Source organism: Artemia sp. Qi Xiang Cuo, chromosome 11 (assembly GCF_049724085.1).
Source record: "Artemia sp. Qi Xiang Cuo chromosome 11, ASM4972408v1, whole genome shotgun sequence".
In the NCBI taxonomy this organism is placed as follows: Eukaryota; Metazoa; Arthropoda; class Branchiopoda; order Anostraca; family Artemiidae; genus Artemia; species Artemia sp. Qi Xiang Cuo.
In genome coordinates, this window is record NC_142804.1 from 46,603,096 (window position 1) to 46,624,750 (window position 21,655).

A 21,655-nucleotide genomic window follows, 5' to 3' on the forward strand; every position below is an offset into this window, starting at 1 on the left:
AGATTGAATGAAGAATATATAAATACCTTTGAAAAATAACTTTCGAAATTAGGGCAGGTGTTTCTGTTTTTTGGCAGGGGGAGGAATAAATGAAAATAAAGTTGTAAAATCTGGTTATATTATTGAGAAAAATTGCGTAAGATCTCTTCCCTAGTTAGAACACCCTCAATCCCCTTAATTATATAGCTAATTTTAGATCTGAAAAACACACGCAGACAGAGAAGAAACGTGAAAGGAAAACCAATATAGGAAATTTATTCAGTTTTCCTACCATAAAAGCCTTAAATCACGAGAAAGTAGTACAACTGCATAAGTTCGTCCCCCCTACTATCGAATATACATTTGACTATACCGCTTACCCAAGCATAAGATTCTTGTAGTACAGTCTAGTTTTGAGTACAAATTTCATCTTTATGAATCAATTACTATCTTTAAAAAAGACCGACAGGACCTTAGAACAAGTGAGATCCTTTCAAGTATGCCAAGAAAAATCAAACATTTGTAACCCACGAAAGACTTGAAGGAGTCTTGATACGATTCTAACTCTTCAGAAGTTACATCTCTACAATGAAAAGAGAAACAATAATTTCTAGACAAAATTTTTTGGGTTCGAAAAATTTAAATCATATTTCATATTCGTGCTGTACATTTCTATATTATATTTGTTTCATTACTCTTGTATTTTCGTTAACTTGCAGTTTTGTTACGGATGAGTTGAAAAATTAACAATTTCTTGTAAAAAAAAGAAACAAATTTGAAACAGTCGAATTGAAAAGCAGATATCGACATCTTGTGAATGAGATATATTCGTAAGCAATTAAAGTGAAAAGCAGAAGGATACTTAATCATAATCCTCTATACAGCTTAGAAATAAAAAGCATAACTTTATGTGACTCGAGGTCCGATATGTTTAGATTATTTTCGTAAGCTACCATATTTACTGCCATAAAAAAGCATAACTTTATGTGACTCGAGGTCCGATATGTTTAGATTATTTTCGTAAGCTACCATATTTACTGCCATAAAAAAAGAAGCAAGAATTCATTACCACCAACGTTACACGAAGAGAAATATTCAGGTAGATATATATGTTCATACAAAGGGACTTAGTTTGGGAGGGGGGAGGTCATATAATTCGAATCAAACTTCCCTTTCATTGAGGAGACAACAGTTGATTTTGGATAGTTACACTTGATTTCGAAATAAAATGTAATGAACAGGTTTTTTCTCGAACTATGGTTAAAAAGCATCATCAAAAACGTTTTCAAGACAATCACTAAATCAAACACATGTTTGGGATTACCAACTGTCTTCTGTATCAGAATAAATGATTTAAAACTTTAAAAGAAATCAAAGACGTCATAATTAAGTAAACAACTTAAGGGATTAGGTGTAAGCAGGAATCACGTTCTCATACTCAAGGGCTTATTTCGGGGGTGGAAGGGGGTGTGGATAACTAAAAAAGATAAAAACACAGGCAAATTTTATAAGACATTTATAAAACAATGTGAACAGGAAATCACCAAAATCAAGTTTCGTGTAACTCAGTTTAACAAGGCATGACTGGTGCCAAACAAGAAACACGACAATAGGTGGATATACAAGAAAAACGTCAAAGAAATACGCTGAAGAAGTAAGAAAGAAGAAATATGTGGATAGTGATACGATTCTTGTTACAAAAAAGATCATTCTCAAGTTCAAATTCTTTTCTATTAAAATGGAAACTTAAATGTTGGCGCCCGTAAAACGACAAGCTGATCCTTTTTTTTATGACGAATGAGATTCCGATACAAAATTATTTGCCTACCCTAGTTTTAAGTATAGTCCATTTAGACGCTTAGGTATTCTCACAAAAATCCTTAAAACTTGAAAGAAAAAACTATTCAGATGTACCAATTGTATATCTTAAATATAATTGTGCATATTACATTTCTTAAAAATGTAATCATGTAAATTTTGAAAATATTTTCTATTAAAGTATTTATATTAGATTCAACTGTAATCCTTACGTTTCAGGAAGTGTTCTTCTTTACGTATAAAAGTATTAAGAACACGCAGTAAAAACAAGGTTTATGGAAACGCTGAGTCTTTAAAGGAACCTAGGATGAAACTACTTCTTCTTTGTTGAACATAGGACTTTGTCCTATGTACATAGTACAGAACATAGGACTGTCCTTTTTTGCAACTGTCCTTGTATGCAACAACATTTTCTATCTAACCTTAAAGACATATTGATGGCATTTTTAGTCTTTATATAATGGGAAGAAGTGAAACTTATTCTCTGACACAGAGTCGAAATTTTTTCCAAAATATTTCCTTGAATATTCTCACTGGAATATTTTCTGGTTGGAAACTTGAGGCTCATTCACATATACTACGGTATCGTTTACTATATGCTGTACGAAATTCAGAAAATGAATTTATACTATAAGTTTGTTTACTACGCTTCTTAATATTATGTTTTATTAGCCGAAGCTATATATACAGTATATGTATATATATATATATATATATATATATATATATATATATATATATATATATATATATATATATATATATATATATATATATATTTATATATATATATATATATATATATATATATATATATATATATATATATATATATATATATATATATATATATATATATATATATATATATATATATATATATATATATATATGGCAACAAATATAATCTTGCTGTGGTAAGATCTAAAATGTTTTTAATAAGCTTTTAAGAATAAATTGAAAAAAAAAAAAAATCCACTTGAACATCGTTATAAGTTAAAAAACCTTAAAGGAACTGTTTCGTACAAATATAGGATTTCCTCTTTTTCTACATCTGAAAGAATCCTTATTTATGCTAATATCTCTTTAATCGACTAGAAAGACTAGAATCCCTTCTATACCCTCCGTCGTATCCCGTACTCGTAGACCTCAAAAACCCGTAGTCTCTTCTCGGGATACTTGAATCACGCGAGGTTATATCTCCCATCACAGGTGGATCTCTTCGGCCTAATGAAGATTGCCCGATTGAAGAACGGGTTGTCGAAGACATTCTTCCACGGTCTTCTAGTAAAGTGGAATATCGGTTTGACTCAAGTCGAGGCTCTGGCAAGCCGATACGACTCGTGTAAGATCCTATCGGTGTTAATGTCGTTGGCTCGAATACACTGTATCTAAAATACAAAAATAAATACTTTTAATAAGGAAGCATATTATGATGCTGAAAGTATCCTATTCAACTAATTGCCACAACTTCAGAAGTTTCAATGTTTCAATGGCGTGAAGCGTCTTCGTTTTTTTTCCTTTTTTGCAATTTACCATCAAAATTTATAGATTTTTCATAACGATATTTAATAGCTAGTCGTAGAGCATTAAGGGGAGGGGGGGGGGTAGTAGAACAAAAACTTAAATTCCTAGTTCTGCTTCGAGTAGAAAAGAAATCGCACCACTAAAGGGCCACTTTTGGTCATTTCGAATCCCAAAAAAACACTCAAATAATACCAAAACTCCTAATGTCAGACGACTACCTGCCACATGGTTATGCATTCGTTCCTTAACATACACAATGACCCATTCACAATGCATAGCGTGGCCAGGCGATAGAGAACCGCAATACACATGAATTCCACCCTTAAGGGCTGGTCACATGTAGCTGATTTTGGGAACTGATTTCCAAATCAGCGCCGATTTTAAAAGAAATCGGTGTCGATTTGAGCTTGAAAATTTTTCTAGTTTTCGGCGCCGATTTACAAAATCAGCGCCGATTTTCATCACGATCATCACACAAAATAGGGATACAAATAAATAGTCAGACAGAGATGTCTGTAGAGAAAGACCCCCTAACTGAGCTGAGAACTATACTGAGAACTAAGCTGAGATCAATCATGCAACTATTAATAAACTCCAGTTGACTATTTGTGTCCATGATTTTTGTTTTGAAAATCTCGCGCAATAAATTTTTCTTTCAACAAATATTTCTTACCGCTATTTTTATGATTCAAAGTGATCAGATTGCAGATATCGCCACCCCACACCTCGTATTTTCCCGAAGTACATCTAATAGAAATTTTGAGATGGTCATAAGCTGCGATAGAAATTTCGAAAAAGACTCATTCAATTGGAAATTGAAAGGGCTAGTGCCTTTTTTAATAGCATAAAGTAATTGGAGGGCAAAAAGCGCCCCCCACACCCATCAATTCCCAAAACACATCTAATCAAGATTTTGAGATAGCCGTTTTGTTCAGCGTAGTTGAAAGACCTGGAAATTATGTCTTAAAGGGGCCCCCCCACAGCCCTCAGCGCAAAGGTTGTAAGTTATATACCGAGGGCATATAAGGTTTTTATAGAAAAGGTGGTCGTATAAACTCCGGAGGGGGCTCATGGGATTGGAAATCATAGAGTCAAAGCGATCGGGGAAAAGCCACCCCCCACGTCGTATTTTTCACTAATATATCCGATAGAAATTTTGAAATAGCCATTAGTTCAAAAATAGTCAAATATCACTGAAAAAATACAAATGAATGTGCATTGTCAGTTTAATATACATATACTGATATTTAGTAATCAAAATATTAAAATTATTTGATTTATTAAAGTTATAAAAGTAAAAACATTTATATTTTTTTCAGTAAAGTGCAAATTTTGTTCTGGCCTTTGGGAAGGCATAGGAGTTTTGAGCCCAACTTATGTTAATTTCTGCTCGTTTTGAGTTTGACTCGGTTATTTATTGTAAATTCTGTTCGTTTTGGGTTTCATTTATTTATCGATGCTGATTTGTGGTAGTTTAGAGCTTGGTAGATTATTTGATTTTATTTTTGCTCATTTTTTGTTTAATTGAGTTCTTTACTTTTCTTTGAAAAACTTATTTTGTGGAAGAAGTTTTTTTAATTAATCATATAACAAGGCCTTTGGTATGGAAAGGGTGGTCGTTTGAACTATAGAAGACGCTCATTTGAATGGAAATGTATAGTTTTAGTTCCCTTTTAAGAGCCAAACATGATAAAGAGAAACTAGCCCCCCATCCCTCCCTGACATCTTCTTTATCCGAAACACCTTCAACTGAAATTGTGAGATAGCCAATTTGTTACCAATAGTCCAAAAATCATATAACATTGTTTTGGGGTGGACACAATCCCCCAGAGCCCATGAGCAAGGGTTGTAAGTTATTCCCCAGAGCATATAAGGTTTTTAAGGAACGGGTGGTCGTAAGAAATTTGGATCGGATGGAGCTCATTGGGTTAATATTCGGAAGTTTTCGTGCCCTTTCTAAGAGTCAAAAGTGAATGGATGGCAATCACCCCCCAAGCCTATCATTCCCCAAAACGCATCTGATCGAAAATTCAAGAGAGTTATTTTGTTCAACAGTGTACAGAGGTCCAGTAATTATGTCTTTGGGGATGTCAACCTCCCCACAGTCCTCAGGACAATTCGTTCATTGTTTACACATTGTAATGTTATTGAAGAAGGTATGCATGTTAGAACTTTACTTTCCAAGACGACGAAGGGCATTCAGGTTAAACTAATGTAGAAACACGTTATGTGTATATAAATTGTTAAAATGGTGTAACACAGGAATAACTGAGTATATTAATTTGGAAAAATTCAGGAAATGCTAAGGGATATGATCAAAAAGGCAATATTTGTACGCTACCAATAATACTAAAACTACTACCACTACTACTACCACACCACTCCATTTACAGCATTGAGGGAAATTTGAACTAAACCAAAAGACGCTATGTGCATACATATTGTCAAAATAGCGTATCTCAAGAATAGATTTGGGTTTTAAGTTGGAACTTTCAGAATGCTTAAAGGGGAAGATCATCTCACCAAAAAGCAATGTGTGCACACTACTGCTAATAATGCTGTTACTGCTACATTTACTACTACTACTACTACTTCTATTTTAACTACTTGTAAGGCTAAAAGTATTAAGATGAAAATTTCAAGAAGTATATGAACATACAGGTTATCAAAAGGACATATCAGCAATGTCATAGCAATGGGTAATTGTATTAAGTCAAAACTCCCAGGACCTGATGACAGGGATGTTTTTATTTTAATACTACTGCTGCTAGTAGTACTATCGCCATTCAATACTATTACTCATAATATCGATGATACTACTATGACTACTATTACAACTATGCCTAAGGGTATGAAGGTGAAATTTTAAATGAATTTTGAGGGGGGGTAGGTGAACTGAATCACAACACGCCGTCTGTATGCAGGTTGTCAAAAGGGTGTAACATCAATATCTTAGGAACAGTTTGGAGCGTGAAGTTGAAACTACTAGGCCTTGTTGTGAGGGATGTTGAACTTACCAAAAGAAAATATTTGCATCCTAATACTACTGCTCCTACTCATACTACTACTACTCTTACTATTATTGCTACTTCTATCACTACTACTGCTATTAAAACTAAGGATATCAAGGCTAAACATTTGTGATATATAGAAACTGTATGGAACTAATTCCATACAGTTGTCAAGTAGGTAGGTTGTCAAGCGGACGAATCAGAAATGCTTCAGGAACGGTTGATGGTATTAAGCTAACACTTTCAGCTTGTGCTGAAATGGATGTTGAAACACCCAAAGATACTATGCGCATATTGCTACTAATGCTGCTACAGTCATTACTACTGCGCAAGCTAAGGGTATTAAGGTGAAACTTTTAGGGAATATTTGGGCAGATGTTGAAGCAATTCAAAACAAACTATGAGCACGTGGGCTTTCAAAAAGGTGACAAAGCAATACTTGAAGAACAACTTATTTTATTAAGTTGGACCTTTAAGGGTAAGTTGTGGGGGATTTTGAACTAGCCCGAAGTCACTATGTGTATACTTTTAATACTACCACTACAGTTACTGTAACTAATGACGCTAAGGGTATTAAGGTGAAACTTTTAGGGAACGTTTAGGAGGAGTTTCAATTAAACGAACTAAGTGTATGCATGCAGGTTTTCAAAAGGGCATATAACCAATATCATAGGCAACACCACTCTCTGGTGCCCTTTTTAAGAGTAAAAACAGATAGGAGGGCAAGCAGCCGTTCTCTCAAGGCCATTTATTTTCCAAGCGCATCCAGTCAAAATTTTGAGACAACCATTTTGCTCAGCATAGTCGAACGGTCCAGCAACTACCTCTTTAGGGATATTGGGCATGTCAACCCCCCACAATTATGCGATTGACCCATTATGATTTAAAACTAAATGTTGCTTAAAACTAAATCAAAAGGCATTGTGTTTATGTTTGCCAATAAGACACCTCAGCAAATATAGAGAATGATTGCGGGTATTAAATTGGAACTTTTGGGGCTACTACTATTATTACTTCTATTCTTACAATTTAAATAAATAAAAAGAGTGTAGTTGTATCCAGGTTGTCAAAGAGTATAGATAGAATATTTCAGGAATGATATTATGTTTTTTCTTAGGTCAACGTCAGGAGTTACAAAATTAAATTCAAAAATACTGTTTGTGTCAAGATTAAAAATTGTTGAAAAAGTTCTCCAACATACAAATAGCAACCCAAAATACAAATAGCTACCCAAACTATGGATTCTTAAACGAAAAACTGAAAAGACATAAAATATTATTTTTCCTTGAAAAAGACTATGACAATAAAAACGAACAGAAATTAATTTAAAAAAACTTTTTCCACAAAACAGGTTTTTCAAAGAAAAGTAAAAAGCTCCATTATGCCAAAAATGAGCAGAAAGAAAGTCAAATAGTCTTCCAAGCGTAACACTACCACAAATTACAATAAATAAACAAATTAAACTCAAAACGAACATAAATTACAATAAAAAGCCGAGTCAAACTCAAAACGAGCAAAAATTAACATGAGTAGGGCTGGATAACCCCCATGTCTTCTCAAGGCCAGAGCACAATTTGCGCTTAACTGAAAACAAAATACATTTTAAATGTTTTCACTTTTTTACTTTCATAAATAAAAAATATCAAAGCCTTAAGGAATAAATATTAGTATATGTCAATTAAAATCACAATCTACGGTCATTTGTTCATAGGAAGAAGGGTGTAAAACCCTTCTTCCTATTCAAATCCCTATGAAAAGAACTTTGATGCGATGTCATGCTTCTGCGGGGACCCGAATTAGCACATTCAGTACAAATATTTTGTGGTAGAGGTAGAAGATGGATTTAGCACGTGGTACGAGGGTGTAGAGGGGGTGGGGGCTTTTCGTTTGTTAAAAAACTTACGTCTTATTAATAATGACGAGAAGTTAAATAAAAAATTAACATAAATTAACTCTAAAAAAAAGTTTTCTCCTAATAACAGCATTAAGTAACTTTAAAGCTTAAGATAAAATAAATTATTCTACATGTGAGGTGACAGCCAGTCCCTCAAATCATTCCACTTTAGACAAAAACTCAACTTGTTCTTTCCTGAAAATATTTTACACTTTAATAAACATAGCCAGCTGGTAAATACCACTACTAATACTACTACTAACAACTCACCACAGCACCAAGCCACCTGAGGCCAATACAGGTACGCACGCTCCTCCGCCATCTTAATTAATTCAAAAACTCTTTCTTTACACCCTCCCAGGAAATTCCCATCCGCCTTAAATCTTTCTTTATGACATCTTCCAACCCCAGCCAGGGATGACCTGCTTTCCGTTTAGCCCTAGACGGTTTGCCGAAAGGGACAATCTTCGGCAATATATAATCGTTTATCCGCAGAACGTGCCCTACCCATCTCAACCTCTCTCTCGCTATAGCCCTAGAAAGCGGGATTGAACCATACTTTTGGTAAAGCCTCCTGTTTGAAACACGGTCAGTCAGCCGTGTACCCAAAACAATCAGTATGGAATTTCTATGGAAAACATCTAGCAAATCTTTGTCCATTTTCGCAGCGCCCATGCTTTAGAACCATATTTGACCACTGTCATCACTGTAGCTTCCAATATCCCAATCTTGTTTCGCAGACCTAAATCCTATTCTTCCAAACTTTCTTCAACTATAAAAAAACACCCTGAGCCTTGGCTATTCTACATTTAAAATCTTTACCGCTCCCACCATCCTTACTAATAATGCTACCAAGGTAAGTAAAGCTGTCCTCTTGATCAATGTTTTCGTTACCCGACGTCTCCTTTTCATCTTCACTTATTCCTAGCCTTGGCGACTTAGTCTTCTTAATATTAATTTTCAAACCTATTCTAGCATCCTGAACTCGAAAAACCTCTAAAAGTTCATCCATTTACAAGCGATTATAAGTAATTTGCTACCTATAGAGACCAGGCTAATACCTCTATAATCACCACACTCATCGTTGTCACCTTTCTTGAAGTGTCTATCGACTATAATTTCCTACGGAAAATCGATACCTTACGACGAATCTTGTTTGGATTGAATTCCTAAAGAATCGCAGGGAAGAATTTCACCAAATGTACTAATATTCTTATTCTGCCACTCTCTCTGTTGTAAGCACAGTTAGTGATATTCCAATTTGCTTTAAATGACGGCCTAGTGGTTTTAGTGACATGTAAACAAATACCTATACTAGCTTATACTAAGGTGCTGCTGAAATAGCGTTGGAATACAGAATAAAACATTCTGGTGAAATTTAATATAAAATAAGAGCATTACATCGTTTTCGTAAGATGTGCTCAAACTGCAACGTTTTGTTACATATGAACACGTGGAAAGGTCTATGTTAGTTCATCTTCACAGCCGAAAGTTAGCAAGCAGCTCCTACAGCTGGAATTTTGGCAAAAAATGCAAGAGTTTCAACAAAGATTACTACACGCATTCATCACTAGGTCATCATTAATACTAAATTAGAATCAGGCTAGTCTAACGCTATAATAAGTATACCTCATTATTCAGTCTGTCGATTTCTTCCGTTGAGGAATTAAGTTGAAAATTTCGGGTGCTTGTTTTATTGGGAGGGGACGTCGAGTCTTGTGTTGGAGGAAGGGGGAAAATATTTCTTCTCGGGTCCTCAAAAAAAGTAGACATTACGAATTTTCACTTTTTTATACCCGTTGTTCAACACGCTGTACGATTACTTTTAAACAATAAACAGTTTACCTATTATTTCTCCTCGGAATGGTAGCATTTGCTTCAATCTCTGCTGTAAATCGTCTCGTCGGAACTGAAACATTCGTTTTATCAATAAACCTGGACGGTGTTCTAGAATATTGCTTATACTCTGATGGATGGTTTTCAACACTTGCTACACTTTTAGTCACAGTATCTTGTGATACTCTCCAAGTTCTTGGGATTCTAACATACTCTGTACGAGACGGACTTAACGTAGAACCGCGATCACGCTCTCGAAATGATAGCGATATGTCGTTTTCCTGGATAGAATCAAAATTGGAGACACTGCGCCGACTTCCTGAAGATTTGCGAGAATCAATAGCCTCGGCTGGGCTTTCATCTCGACCGACACTTTGATTTCGACACGCTATTTCGGTCAACTGCTGCTGCAAATCAATTATTTCTTTTGTAGAGCTTCTTCTTGATTTTCGTCGATCGTTGAATCGAGTATAGAACGATTTTCGGTGTATGCGATCTGACACAGATTCTTCGTCATCTAAATTTTTCTCCGACTGCAAGTCCGAACAAACAGATCTAGAATCATAGCTAGTCGGAGTTTCTGTACCATTATAATCTTCAGAGGCATCTTGGCCAAATGCATTATCTGGATTTACTGGGGGATTTACTTGAGTTGTATTTGAATGATTGGCTATAGCTGATTTACTTGAATTTCCTTGATTTGTGTATTCTAAATTTCCGTTGACTTTAGAATGGACAAGAGTTTCGTTATTTGGTTGAGCTGAGCATGAAGAGGGCACCTGCTTTGGCGTAGAGAATTCCCTTGGTGGTTGTATTTCAGTAATTTGATCAGCTTTGACAGTTTTGGCAGGTGAAGAGTTCTTTTGAAATGAACTTGTAGCCAAATTCATCAAATTCTCCCAATGCTTCTTCACTTTAATCTTTGGAGATGATTTAGTAGCACTAACATCTGAAGACTGTTTAGAAGTTTCTTTTGGACTACTTTTTGAATTCTTTGGCGGGGATGTAGATTTTGGAACACCCTCCGTTTTCTTAAGGCTGACTTTCGGTGGCGTTATGCCTCTTGTTTTTGGAGGTGTTACACCTCTTAACGGAGTAGCTGACACTACAGGAGTGGTCAACCTCTTTTGAGGAGCTACTGGAGGATTTACAAGATGTGAAAGAGGTCTAGGCGGTGTCTTCGCTTTTGGCAATGCTGACGGAGGGGATGGTCTTTTTTGCTCACTTTTAATCTGAGTTTTGCTGTTTTGGGCCGTTTTTATAGGATGAGTTACCACTTTTAGCGGCGCTAGAGCTACTTCAAGTTCGGTTGTTTCTTTTTTTGTGGTGCAAACAAGTTTAGGATCTAGTAGGATACTCGGACTTGTTGCTTTAACTGGAAAAGACTTAAGTAGAGGGCGCAAAGTAGTATTAGAAACAACATTAAAATTCACAGCGTCACTGTTGGAAATATCACTCTTCACAACCGAGACATCTTGATTGATGTTGTCTTTTCTAAGATCTGCACCTACAGTTTTAGCAGGCTCGTATGTCTCATTATTGTTTTCTGGATACTTTTGAAAATTCTTCAGAAATCTGGATTTAGATTTCGCAGCAATTTCTTTTTCTTTCGCAAAATCACTTTGATCTTTTGGATTCTCATAAAAATCTGGTCTCAAGAACCTAGATACTCTTTTTGCTACGGCCTCTGAGGCACTCACTTTAGGCTCACAAATTTGATTGCTAACATCTCTTGTTGGGGAGCAAAATCGTTCGGCAATCTCTGCTTCTGCTTTCGCAAATAACTTTGCTGCTTCATCTACCGCTTTTGTTGTTGCTATTGATGATGACTTTGGGGGTACAAATTTTGGACTAACTAGTAAATCCTGCCTATCCATTTGATCTTCACACTTAGAATTATCCACATTATTTCTTGCTTTTTTAATATCAGCTTGAACACTTTCTGCACGTCTAGGAGTGGCACGTAATAAATTTTCTACTGGAATGAGTGACGTAGCATTATTTTGGTAACTTACAACTCTCACAGGGGATAAAGAAGATTCAAACACTTTTTCATCAGTGGGTGGAGGACTTTTAACTCTTTGCATGGGTTTACATAAAGCAGCTGTAATGTTATTCAGTGCAGTTTCTTTAGTATCCTCTTCTAGTATAAATCGAGATTTTCTTAAATTGGGCAAAGTATTGTAATTCCAATTAACTTTATCATTTTCAGGACTTAAATACTCTCGGCTACAAGTTCTTGTATAGGTTCTGTAGCTGATCGGCGTTTCTCCACGCGACTGGGTATCTTCAGCCGAGGGGCTTCCCAATCCTTTCAAATCGGTGTCCTCCACCTCAATGCTATCTAATGTTATAGCTCTACCATATCTGTGAATAGACCTTTTTGTTAAAGAGTCTTCTCCAAGCTCCTTGGAGCTTTTTGTCCTGTTATACTCCTTCCTCGAGTCACGGGATGAACTATTTAGACGAAGTACAGTCCAGATTGGAGACGGTTCTCCATCTTCTTGGTTGGTCGGAATACTTCTTCGCAAGACAGGTTGAAATGTACTACGTCCAAGTTGACTTTCTGCACCTAAAAAAATAATGTTGAATGAACTTAATAAAAAGAAACTGGTGCTTATTTCTAATCAGTAATTAGTCTCCATTGGTTTCTTACGAATGGAAACTATGTGTATGAAAAAAAAGACCTTTCATTAAAAGCCTCCAAATAGAATTTAAATTGAGAAAGTAAAAAGTTTAAAAATGGAGTACTCATGACCAGGAGAATATATAGACTTACAGCAAACAATGAAATAATTAATATTAATATAATTAATATTAAGATAAGAGCTTGAAGAAGAAGAAGAAAAACAGCCTATCACTGGTAGCATTGAACCACCAGGACGTAAACAAGGTTGCTAGATACCCTTCAAGCCATTTCGCATCTTTATAAGGGCACTATATCTCACAATTTGTAACGAATTATGTGTTCTTTCAACTTCATGTGACAGTCTGATGTGTATAATGAGGCAAATAAAAAACAGAAATGAAATAAAGCATTGGTGAGACGATGCTCTTGAAGGCCTTTTCTGGCAACGTTGCTGATCAACAATTTGCTCTGATGGGACATTGTTGTTGAACATTAATATTCTAGCGACCAAAAAAATTTTGATTAATATAGTGGATGAAAACGACCTTCAAATGAAATCGTTGGTTGTCAAACTTGTCGGTCAAATTTAAGAGCTAAATATCAAGGATGAATATCCAGAAGAAAACTATTTTTGTTTGATGATTTCAGAAGAGAAAAAACAACTACTTTGTCATAAAGGTTGTTCTATTTCTGTACTGGCTTGGTCAATCACGTAAAATAAAACGTGATAAGGTGCTTAATTTTGAATTACCCACGGAAGAAATTTTACTATGTTTGACTGAAACTCTCAGAAATTGATGAGACAGAGAAAATTACAGGAGTAAACTTGAGTTTAATTGAAAATAGCGAATCAATATTCTTTAATTTTGAAAATATTGCGGTTTATTTATAACAATAATAGAAATTTATATTCTTGTGAAAATTATTGTTGATCCACAAATGTTGCTAAGAAATATGTGTTCTCTCGATCGTTGATCAACATTGTTAATCAATAATTGGTTTGCCAGAAGAGGCCTTAAGTATGTCTATGCCATTGCGAATGCTATAAGAAAAAACCTTGGATATTTACTCTTTAATTAAATAAATTCACTTAGTTAATCACTATTCACCCTTTGAATTTTTTTATTAGTACGTTCTTTTATTGTCTAGTTTTTCGGCTGAAGATTCAATGTTTTGAAAAAAAAAACATTTTCTTCCAAAGTGATAGATTTTACCCAACCACTACGGGTTGGCAATTTTTTCCCGTCGACAAAACTATATTTTCTGACCAAGTATTGTTGAATATTTACTCGATCCCAATGAGAAAAAACTTTGTATCCACCAATGAAAAACACATGGCATGAGAACTTTGGCGATAAGGTGCTTGATTTCATACCAACAACTCCTGTAAATCTAGACACCAAACGGCCACTGGTAAACAGCTGTCGTTGGGCCCTGTAGTGACTCAGTGACTTTACTTATTAGAGGTATTTCACCACGCACGTAACCTCCAAGCATTCATTAAGGAAAATGGATTTTTTGACGGTGTTTGTGTGGAGACTAGGCGAGAAGTTATTTATTACAGATTCATTGCGGCTAATTAAAAACGTTAAAATCAGTTCCATAAACATGCAAAATGGTGATTACGGTTAGGTAACCAGTAATGAGGACGAAAAACTGGATTAAACATCGGAATTCATCTACAAGGTGCCCTAAGCTGGAATACTCTCCCTTTACCCTTCTTTTATATTACACAAGAAAATTTTCTATGAAGGATTTGCTTTTTAATATTTTTTGGGGCTTAAGCAATAATCTGGAAATTATTAGGCCTCAGAAGATAAGTAAAGGATTTACCAAGGTATTTACTAATTAATAAGAAGCTAATTAATAAAAATGCATGACTATATGTAAGATTTAGTATAAGGAAAGAAATTCAATTTATAAAACTGCTTTAATTTATAATAAGTTACGTCCAATTTTTAAAACAACTTAAGAACAGTGTTTATGGGCGGAAGCGGAATTAATTTTTGGGGGGTATATCAACAAAACTTGGGTTTTCGAGTTGGTGTTTTCGCCCATGCACCCCTGCAAGTAGTGCAAATTTGATCTTCTAGCGGGGGGGGGGGGGCAAATGCCCTAAAACTATCTCTTGGATCCGCCCCTGACAGCTTAGATCTCTAAGTGGAAAATATCGATAATTTGTTTTTTAGCCAAAGGAAAATTCTTTTGAGAAACATAAAAGATTAAATTGATCGAACCCAACGACATTATAGAAAGAAAAAGTAAATTTCAAGAAGACAAAGGCAAGCGAGTTTCAAATTGTAAAAAGGAAAGATATAATCTAAGTGAAATGACTATATAAAAGATAGAGGACTGAAGAAATAATGACAATGATATTGTTACAAAAGCTTCAAAATAAAAAGTTAATGGTGAGCTTTGATACACATTCCAAACTTCAGCCGTTGAACTTAAACTCTAAAAAGGCTTTAGTAGAGGAGTGGGTAAATTAATCAATTAATTTCTGCTCTGACACTAAACAGCCTTTTTCAGTGTTACGGGCTGTTATGGTGTGTTATGGGTGTTATGTGTGTTATGGGTTGGCTTAGGAAAGCAAAAGCTATAAAAGGAGGAATGCAACTAATTGAAAATAAATGGTACGAAAAGCGAAAAATGGAAATGACTGGTACTTCCTTGAGCAATTAAATCAGAAATAAAATCTTTTCCATAAGGAGAAGCAACTCGGAGCTTATAGTAGATACTTTTACAATGATGAGGCTAAAGAAAACTGTGAAATGGAGAATTTGATGCGGAAAGTATGTCGATTTTCATTAAATATTGAGCACAGTAGCACAGTAAAAAAAAAACTGAGTTGGTCAGACTATATTGTGCAATTCTAGGATGAAAAGGGGTATGAGGAACTTACAAATAAACCTAAAAAAAATAGTACTAGTTAATTATCTCGTACACAAAATCTCTTACAACATGATAATTTAATAATAATGGGGTTATTTATAAATATAAAAACATACATGAATGACAACGCATAGTCCCTTAGTCCCGTACGCCTCTAAGGGACTAAACATTATAGCAACAATAACAAGAACAATGGGATTAAAATAAAGACAACTATTCAAATTCTGAATGAAATTCAAATTTGGTTTCAGATAGAACTGTGCCTCTGGGAGAGTAAATTTCTATAGTATCAAAATCAGCCAGCCGCTGCACCGATTTTTATCTATAGAAGTCCGATCCGGGTACCGACGAATCGAATTTACTTTTGATTGTTCGGAATTGGCTCAATTTTCTTTGAATTTTCTTACTTTTTAAATTAAGCAGGAAGATGCTATATTGTCTGTGGCAGGGTTCTCACTAAAATCAGATCTTCGGTACCCGGGCTGGTGCTTCTTTTGATCTACAATTGGGCAGCAGTTTGCTAATTCCGGGATCCAGAGTCGGGATGGCAGCTTGCTGATTCCCATTCCCCCGGGAATCCCGATAAATTGAACGTCAGATCAGACAAGTTTAAATTTGATTCCAGAAAGAATGGTGCTTGTGAGAAATTAAATAAAAACAAACAAGTTTTTTTTAACTGAAAGTAAGGAGCGACATTAAAACTTAAAACGAACAGAAGTTTTTCTGTATATGAAAGGGGCTGTCCCCTCCTCAACGCCTCGCTCTTTACGCTAAAGTTTGACTCTGTCTTGCAACTTTATTTTTTAAAACAATAAAAAACTTTAGCGTAAAGAGCGAGGCGTTGAGGAGAGGACAGCCCCTTTCATATACGGAATAATTTCTGTTCGTTTAAAGTTTTAATGTCGCTCCTTACTTTCAGTTAAACATATTTGTTTTTTTATTTAATTTTTGATCGTTTTTTTAGTTAATGCAGCTTTTATTTTGGTTCACCGTCATTGAATAAGTAAAACAAAATTTGCATATTAATTTTACTTTTCTTGTGCTAAGTGGCTATACAATAAACCAAAATCAATACTATAGGTAAATAATGGGCAAATTTCATAACTTACAGCCCTGCCCCTGTTAACTGTGGGGGATTAATTCATCCTAAAAGACTTTGGGTCCGAGGAAATAAAAGATAATAAAAGAAAATATTATATATTTTTTTTAAGTGTTTTTCTTTTTTTTTCGGGTTTTGTCCGGCATGCAGTAATGCATTGGATTGTGTTTTTTAAATGAGATGTTTGTTTATTTATTTATTGTAACCCGTTTGTAAATAAAAAATAAATAAAAATATTATTAGATTTTAGCCTATGCTTAACAAAATGGCTTTCTCAAAATTTTAATTGGGTGACTTTGGGAAAAAAATGAGCGTGGGAGGGGGCCAAGTTGCCCGCCAATTTTTTGGTCACTTAAAAAGGGCACTATAACTTTTAATTTTCGTTCAAGTGAGCCCTCTTACGATATTATAGGACTACTGGATTGATACGATCACTCCTGGGAAAAAAAAGAAAAAAACACGCATCCGTGATCTTTCTTCTAACAAAAAATACAAAATTCCACATTTTTGCAGATTGGAGCTTGCAAATTCTACAGTAGTGTTTTCTGATATGCTGAATCTGACGGTGTGATTTTCTATGACTTTTAGGGGTTGTTTCCCCCTTTTTTCGAAAATAAGACAAATTTTCTCAGGCACGTAAGTTTGGATGGGTAAGACTAAACTTCATGAAACTTATATATTTGAAATCAGCATAAAATTTCATTCTTTAGATCCATCTATTGGTATCAATATTCCGTTTTTTAGAGTTTCGATTACTATTGAGCCGGATCGCTCCTTACTTACAGTTCGTTACCACGAACTGTTTGATTACAATCGAATGCTACCGAGATTAGGAAGCTGCAGGTCCAATTTTTATCTATAGAGGTTCAACCCGGGTATCGAAGAACCGAACTTGCTTTTGATTGTTTAGCTGTCCTCAGCCAAAAACCTCGTGAAAATCGCGAAGTGGGGATTTATCCTTTATAGAACGAGAAGAATAGATGATGATGCTTAATTTCGTCAATATAATTTCTGAAGTTCGTTTTTTTTTCATGTTTTGCCACTCCATTTTCTGCTGAGCCAAGACACTAGGTATAGTAATTCCACTATTTTTATATCGGGCTTTGACTGTGGAAAACCGGTATGACTTTTACACCTGTAAACATTTGGCTGTATTTCAGAAAGTAGAGCAGATTTGACAAATCTGACTCCGCCCCTGGACTTGCGATGTCGATATTAGGGGAGATGCATCGTTAACTCTGAATCAATTTTTGTTTAGATACTAAGTTTTGGCAGAAGACAGCTGAGTTAGTGTCAATAGTTGTTCTAATCCCAATTAAACCAATGTTAAAGCGCCAAAGTTTCCACTTTCATCAGTTTCAGTTGTTCGTCATTGCCTTTAGCATCTAAACTAATAATAATAATAGTAACAATAGACTAAGAACTGGTTTTTTAGCTTTACAATCTTTTGTAAATTTTTCTTTTATAAAGCAAAAAGTACATATTAAGATATGTTCAGAACCTATTGACGCTTACTCTCTTGAATATAAAAGTGATAAATAAAAGTCAAACAGGGATAAATCCTTTTAATAGACAGTGATAATTCACAAAAATACTGGATATTTCGGTCACATGTGCAGTGACCGTCAGTATTATCAGTATTTCTGCTGATGACGGTCACTGCACATGTGACCAAAATATCCAGCATTTTTGTGAATTATCACTATCTATTAAAAGGATTTATCCTAATTTGAACTTTTATTTATCGTCATGGAAAGGCAGTGAGGTCTTCGAAATTAGCCACGTAATATAAAGTGTTTTTAAGAGCATTTAAGAATGGACTTGATAAAATTTTTTTTTATCGAATGTGGCTCCACGAGAGTAATCTTTTTGATGGGGGCCTCCACATCCTTAATAATAGACTAACATATGACTTATTGTGCCGCAAGAACAACATGTGTTTCTTTGGGGAAGTATTTACTAAAATAGAGAACATATTCCTGAAAATGAGGCAAAAAACTATCTTCTTTAATCTTCCTTCGAATGAGTATTTAAAGAGAAAAATCTGAAACGAATTTAAAAGTCATACTACTATCATTGGAACATACGGGCCTTTCAAGTCCTTTTTTATCAATTTCAGCTTTTAATTAATGTTTGCATCTACAATTCATCTAATCAACAGTCAATTATTAGAAAATAATACGAGAGTAAAAAACAAAAGAAGTTAGAATTAACTGGGATTGGCAGATATTTCAGCTGCTACTTAATAGCTGTAAAAATGTTGATTTCTTTACGGCCCATTCACAATTGGATTTTACATATACCGATATTTAGCTAGCGCTAATCGATCAGGTGGGGGGGGAGGTGTGGAGGGGAGGGGGAGGTAGAGAGTGTAGCTCAGAGCACTAGGACCTATCTGAAGGATAAAAGATTGTCCGAGGTTTCATTGGAGAAACCTAAGGAATAAGATGAAAATCGAGCAAAATGCTGATTAGTGAGGCTCTCTTTCATGTTAGTGCCAAACTAGGTTCTAACATTTAAGTTGCCACAAATTTCATCAGTATAACTTATCACATATTTTTAAATTACTCATTACGAATGTTTGCGCACAGGTTTAACATCCAGAGGAAGGGGCGAGGGGGCAGGGCTTAGAGACAATTTACAGGAGGAGATCATAACACGAAAAATCACTTATTTTCCATCATTTCTGAGAAAAGATACTTCGGTCCAATTCTTAGGTGGAGAATTTTTCCTACCCCCTCAACCTTTGTGCAAATACCCTCATTCCTCTTCGTATAGCTATTTATCTCCTTCCTAGGTAAATTAGTTGCAACTTTCAGATCCAGCATAAATGAAGCGAGGTAGTGCAAATGAAAGTAAAAAAGCCAAGTGATGATTAATTATTGTGAAAATAGATTAATTTTAAGCACACAGAAGGATGCAAGAATAGAACCTAAAACAAACTCGTTCGATCAGATGATATCCGGCGTGGAACCTTTATTGTGGCTGATATTGACACTTCGGAGGGGCGAACCTTAGATTGACTGAAAATGTTTTTAACATCTGGAGGGGGTGAAAATCCAACTGGAATAAAAATTGCTTCAATGTTAAAATATTTCTTTGCCCACTGTGGCAATTAATCTAAAGAGCACCCTCACCTTTTTGAAAATCGAATGAAACAGAAAATAAACACACATTTTCATTCTTTTTTCATTTTATAGACAAGACGGTAACAAAATATAAGCCGCTTAACGGTTAAAACTAAAGTTGGTACTTTGGTACCCAGATTAGGCCACTTCGGTTATAAAGCCAGGGTAGCAGCTTGCTAATTCAGTACCCAGAAAATTTATAGTGACTAGAATCAGGGATGCCAATTGTTAATTTCCGTGTTCACGAAATTCAATAAATTAGTGTTCATTGCACGATATTACATCCATGTTTAAAGTCACAAGTGCATTACACGCTAAAATGGCTATGCTATGAAAACATGAGACGAATAAAAAGAAGTAGATAATCTCCGTTACTGCGCTACATCTATTCTTTTTCCAGTATGAGCTAAAAATGTAAAGCCATAAGAGCTAAAAAATTTACTTTCAGAGGCACCACTATCTGATAACACAATGAAATATTATCTTACGAACATTTTCTCTTTTTACAATAGTGAAAAATAAAAATTACAGTGAATAAAATATTGAATTGCTGACTTTTAGGAAAGAACATCATTATATATCAAATATTCAGTTTATGTTCATTAGTTCTTTCCAGCCATTTTGATTATTGTAGTGATTTATTTTTATTTGTCATCGTTGTTTTGAAAAATAAAAGCACACTGTTCAAGAAACATATAGTTTTCAATACAACCCAACTGATGCAATAGGTTTTGTAATTTTACTTTTAGGGGAGGGGGAAGTGAACACTAGCAAAACTCCTGTTTTTAGTAATTTTTATTCGTTTTAATCTTGACTTGAATATTTGATTTAATTTTTACTGGTTTTACCAATTATTTGTTCATTAGCATTTTTACCTGTTATCTTTATGTTTGCTATTATCGTTTGTTTTAATTTCTGTTCGTTTGGGTTTCCTTTATTCTTTAATAGTAAACTTTTGTTCGTTGTAATCTTGACTTGAATATTTAATTTAATTTTTACTCGTTTTACGAATGATTTATTCATCCGTATTTTTACCTGTTATCTTTATGTTTGCTATTATCGTTTGTATTAATTTCTTTTCGTTTGGGTTTCATTTATTCATTAATAGTAAACTTTTGCTCGTTTTAATCTTGACTTGAATATTTAATTTAATTTTTACTGGTTTTACGAATTATCTATTCTTCAGTATTTTTACCTGTTATCCCTATGTTTGCTATGATCGTTTATTTTAATTTCTGTTCGTTTGGGTTTCATTTATTCTTTAATAGTAATTTCTGGTCGGTTTGAGTTTGAATTTTATAATAGCAATTTATTTCTAAGCTGGTTTTAAGTATAATATGGCTTTTTACTTTTCTTTGAAACACTTCTTTTTCGGATTTCTTTTTTAATCAACGCTATAAAGTGTCCATGGTTGTCATAACTGAGGTTGATGAAATGTTCCCAGAATCTTTGAATGAGCCCCAATTTAGGGGAGCGGGAGGGAGGGGCTATTACCCACCTAAATTTTGAAAAAAAAACATTTTTTTGTCTTTGTAAAAATATTCTTTCCCCTTCAACATTTTTGTGAATAGGCGCCACTGAGTCCTTGTTTCTTGGAAACAATTTAAAAATTTGTTAGAGCCGATAAAATATTTTTCTGATATAGTTTTAGAATATTAATTATTTATTATTAAAAATATGTTAAAATATAACTATTAAAATTAATATCGAAAATATAAATATTAATTTTGAACATTAAAAAAAAATATTGAAACTAATATTAAGTTCAATTAAATGTAATTTCAATTCAATTTAAAAAAAAACATTGAAATTTAATATTAAAAATAAAATTATTTAGCTGAT

At 34.4% G+C, this 21,655-nt stretch overlaps 1 protein-coding gene across 4 annotated transcripts in view; it reads right to left on the reverse strand.

Moving 5' to 3' along the window:
- Nucleotides 1–2,708: 2,708 nt before the first annotated feature.
- Nucleotides 2,709–21,655, reverse strand: part of LOC148947046 (uncharacterized) — a 132,294-nt gene continuing 113,347 nt past the window's right edge. For 3 of the 4 annotated variants that reach the window (XM_089096833.1, XM_089096834.1, XM_089096836.1), the window contains 3 exons: nucleotides 19,629–19,748; nucleotides 10,075–12,637; nucleotides 2,709–3,188 (listed from right to left, as the gene is read on the reverse strand). In XM_089096833.1, the coding sequence (XP_088952959.1) occupies nucleotides 2,873–3,188; nucleotides 10,075–12,637; nucleotides 19,629–19,748 (2,999 nt within the window). In that variant the 3' untranslated portion in view covers nucleotides 2,709–2,872. The remainder of the gene's footprint in view (nucleotides 3,189–10,074; nucleotides 12,638–19,628; nucleotides 19,749–21,655) is intronic. The other variant, XM_089096835.1, reaches the window with a different exon arrangement.